Below are 4,316 nucleotides of genomic sequence, written 5' to 3'. Positions count from 1 at the left end.
GTACTCATCGATAGTGTGACATTAAAACATGATGTGGGCAAGTGCGTATGCATATATTTTATAGATGATTTAAAATAAAACCATGGTAGAATATGGTTTTACATTGCGCACTAAATACTCTCTCTACTTAAACACCTAAAACAAAAACTATTCAACCAAATTACTCAAACCTAAATCATATTTAAGCCCCTAACTTTAAAAAGAAAAAAAAAATACCTGTAATGATAGTAGGAGGCTTGTATAACAGAGGTGATAACTCCTTAGATTTCTCTTTCTCTTTCTTTCAAATGTTTTGTCAGTCTCAGGTCTTTTGTGCTTGTAATATATAGTGAAATAATGCATTTTATTTAACATTCCATAACATTTTTGTATATCTCTATCTCTCTTCAAGACCTTATCTCGTTAGCTATTACTATTTGTGCTTTATTATTATTATTATTTTTTTATTTTTTTTGCTTTTTTAAAAATACTAAAACAGTGGCATGTTAAAAGACATGAAGAAAAGATAAAAATGTGGTGTAAGTTTAATTAATTAATGAGATAATAATAAAATAAGTTAATGTGAACTACATTATATAAAAAAGAAAAAACTAAATGAAAGAAGTAATAAAATGCTAAATGCAAAATTAGAATACCACTTGACAAATCCTCATGCACTCTCGCATGATATATATATATATATCTATCTATCTATCGATTATTATGGCTAAAAGAAACCTAGGTTATGGGTTGCCAAAATCTATGACACTAAATTTATTTAATTTTGAATCATGACTTTTTAAATGACACTAAGCAACACATCTTTGAAAGCCTATCATATGATGTTAGCAGAAAACACATCAAATGCATAGAAAACTTCAAGAAGACACATTCTAAAAAGTAACTCTCTAATGCAAGGGGAACAATGTAGCCCACGGCCGTTCTCGCAAAAACCATAATCTCATTTTGGCAGGGTAAAAGAGAAGAAAATCTACAGAAACTGCAATTTTATTGTTTATTAGAAGTGCGTACTCTCGCACATGATTTGCTAAAATAAAAAATATGGAAATGAAACGCACAACTTGTTATTAAGAGGATTGATATCAAACTCTCATAACACAGACCAACAAAAACGTCAAAAAAAAAAAAAAAACCTTTGGAAATGAAACAGCTAACCTACGACAAAATGCCAAAACAAAGCTTTTCTTTTCACCACTTTTTTTGTGGACATAAGGTAACTCCCAGAGAGTTTATGATATAAGGACTCAGAATCTTATGGTTTTAGCAGTGAATAAGCTCTATATTTCTAATCCTGGTACTTCATCTCAGACATCAGGAAGCCAGGCATGTCAAAGGAGGATGAAAACTTCTCAACATCAGCCTTGAGGGCTTCAATGTCCTTGTTGTTCACCAGGCCCTTGTTGAAGTCCTTCAATAGCTTTCCATGCTCCTTTTGGATGCTCAAGGTGACAGAAACAGCTCGGTGAAGGAACTCACCTATCTGCTCAAAGTCCTTCTCAAGCAACCCTCTTGAAGTCATGGCCGGGGTACCTGTCAAAAATCAGGTCTTTAAATTATCAACAACTGAAAGGTATAGTATCAAGCTGGATATCTAGAAGTCTAGCAAATTCGAGTACCAGAAAATTACAATACAATAATTGTTTGTTTTAATGAACAATGTATTCCACCTTAAATCTTTCTAACTGGTGGAAAGCAATCACTGATATAAATTGTCACATGATTCTAAGGAAAAGGTGACTTTGATAGAGAGATTGAAGAATATTATTTTATTTCAACACAATATAAGTCACTGAACTATCAGACAAGTCAAGCTCTCTAAAAATCATTCTCACGAGATGCTTATACAACCATTTAAAGATGAGTAACTTAGACATCTCATTCAGAGAATGACAACCTAATATCAGGTTTTATGAAGGCCTCTGCTCACTTTCAGATCTAACTAGAAAAAGATGCTAATTATTTAAATCAGTTTATTTATATGGTTGTACTTACCAATTCGTACTCCTCCAGGAGCCAATGCACTGCTGTCACCAAACACAGCATTCTTGTTCACAGTAATATTGCACAAGTCACAGAGCTTCTCAACCTTATTGCCTGCATCAAGAAATTAGAATTGCATTAGTGGAATCAATGCAATGCCCAAAACAGTTAGTTACTTTAACTAAGTGAGTGAGTCATTTGTTATACCAGTCAAGCCAAGAGGGCGAAGATCCCAGAGAACAAGGTGGTTCTCAGTTCCTCCAGTGACAAGCTTGTATCCCTTGCCCATGAGGTAGTTTCCAAGGGCAACTGCATTGGCCTTAACTTGTTTGGCATAGGCCTTGAAGCCAGGTGTCATGGCCTGTTTTAGAGCAACAGCAAGTGCACCGATCTGGTGGTTGTGAGGACCACCCTGAAGGGATGGGAAGACAGCAAAGTTGATCTTGTCTTCAAAATCGTAGACTGCATTCTCTGGCTGGCCCTTCTTGGCTGGCTTTGGCCCCTTCCTGTAGAAGATCATACCAGCCCTGGGACCTCTCAAGCTCTTGTGGGTTGTGGTTGTCACTATGTCACAGTACTCAAAGGGGTTTGCAGCTTCCTACACCCAACAATAAATGTAATTATTTGGATCTTTAAAAATAAACCCAATAATAGATTTGCAATCCAGAGATGCTTTTCTTTGCATGTTAGATCTGAACATTGAATTATTCCTTTGCATGTAAGATCTGAACAACGAAATTTTGAGGCAGTCTTATAAGTACGGAAGATTAAAAATAGATATTCTGGGAATCAATTGTGATTGAAGTTACAACTTACGTTTTGTTTTGTTTTTTTAATAGATACAATAGGATTTGAACCTAATCCTATGACTCCATGATACTTTTCTTTAGCAGAGAAGAATTGGTTTTTGGTATAGTTGGGATTGATTATTGAAACCCAGATCTCTTATTATTAGACAATTCCATAAAAATAAACAATTCCATAAAGATTAAAAAAAAAATTTTTAAAAGGAATCCGAATGACCGAGTTGCATGTAGATCTATGCAAAAGAAAAAGAAAAAAAGAAAGAAAGATATATACCTGAGCAGCAACAAGACCACTGATGTGAGCCATGTCACAAAGCAAAAGGGCTCCACATTTGTCAGCAATAGAACGGAACCTAGCATAATCCCAGTCCCTTGGATACGCACTCCCACCACAAATGATCAACCTTGGCCTGAAATCCAAGGCCTTCTCCTCTAACTTATCATAATCGATATACCCAGTTGTGGAATTCACCTTATAAGGCAAACTCTCGAAGTAAATGGAGGTAGCAGAGATCTTCTTCCCACCAGAGGTGTAATACCCATGTGTCAAATGACCCCCAGATGGAAGATCCAAACCCATGATACGATCATGTGGTTGAAGCACAGCGGTGTAGGCAGCGAAGTTAGCTGGTGAACCTGAATATGGCTGTACATTGACACCCCATTGGGTCGGGTCGAGACGGTAGGTTTGGAGGGCTCGAGATCGGCAGAGATTCTCGATCTCGTCGATGAATTCGTTACCTCCGTAGTATCGGTTACCGGGCATGCCTTCTGAGTATTTGTTGGTCAGGGCACTGCCTAAGGCTTCAATGACAGCGAAGGAGGTGAAGTTCTCCGAAGCGATGAGCTCGATGCCACGGCATTGACGACGCTTCTCCTTCTCGATTAGATCGTGGATATCTGGGTCCACTGCTTTCAGAGGTGTGTTTCCCCAAGCGTTCACGGGATCCATTTTTACGGACTGAGAACAAACAGAGAGCAGAGCAGAAATGATGAATTTATGAAATGAAAGTGCAGCGAGTTCTGGGTTGAATCTGTAGGGGCTATTTGTAGGAGTTTATTTGGTTGACAAAGTACTACAATACCCTTCCTTAAAAATCTTCTTTTATTTATTTATTTATACTTTTTCCTTGGTGGGTGTTGTTTGTAGTTGTAGTAGGTGGTGGCCATGGAATGTCAATCCACACCTCACATCTCACAATGTTTCTAGGTTACATATGTATTTTTCCTTTTCCTATTCTTTTTTATTTTATTTTTCCCAAGGGTTCGTCTGGCTTTGGTCCGCAATTTCACAGGTAATAATTTTTTTTTTTTTTGAAATCACTATTTTGTTCCTTATATTTTGGATTCATGGTCAATTTAGTTTTTATATTTTGATAGCAGTCAATTTCATCTTTACCGTTAACTTACTAATTGAAAATGGCTATGTGGCAAATGATGTTCACAGTTAGCACACACTTGGCTATCAACACATACCATTCATGTGGTAGTTGCTCTACAAGTATAAGTGCTTGTAGGGTGTGGGGGGTA

The 4,316-nt window shown here is 36.8% G+C and overlaps 1 protein-coding gene across 1 annotated transcript; it reads right to left on the bottom strand.

Annotated features, from left to right (window-relative positions):
- Nucleotides 1–971: 971 nt before the first annotated feature.
- On the bottom strand, nt 972–3,976 carry LOC142624697 (serine hydroxymethyltransferase 4). Its single transcript, XM_075798409.1, has 4 exons — nt 3,061–3,976; nt 2,188–2,578; nt 1,993–2,094; nt 972–1,530 (listed from the first exon to the last, which is right to left on the bottom strand). Exons 1-4 carry the CDS (start codon nt 3,736–3,738, stop codon nt 1,286–1,288), a joined length of 1,416 nt encoding a protein of 471 aa, XP_075654524.1. The 5' UTR covers nt 3,739–3,976; the 3' UTR covers nt 972–1,285.
- Between the last annotated feature and the right edge of the window lie 340 nt (nt 3,977–4,316).

This window comes from Castanea sativa, chromosome 2 (genome assembly GCF_040712315.1).
Source record: "Castanea sativa cultivar Marrone di Chiusa Pesio chromosome 2, ASM4071231v1".
Taxonomy (NCBI): domain Eukaryota; kingdom Viridiplantae; phylum Streptophyta; class Magnoliopsida; order Fagales; family Fagaceae; genus Castanea; species Castanea sativa.
Note: the sequence above shows the minus strand (reverse complement) of the source record. Positions and strands in the feature narration are given on the sequence as shown.

Excerpts from the sequence above, each read along its gene's own strand:
- LOC142624697 (XM_075798409.1), bottom strand. The coding sequence starts at position 3,738 with ATGGATCCCGTGAACGCTTGGGGAAACACACCTCTGAAAGCAGTGGAC. Across the intron at positions 2,095-2,187 it reads TCGCCCTCTTGGCTTGACTG|GCAATAAGGTTGAGAAGCTC; the intron begins GTATAACAAATG and ends TTCTTGATGCAG. Across the intron at positions 1,531-1,992 it reads TCCTGGAGGAGTACGAATTG|GTACCCCGGCCATGACTTCA; the intron begins GTAAGTACAACC and ends GATTTTTGACAG.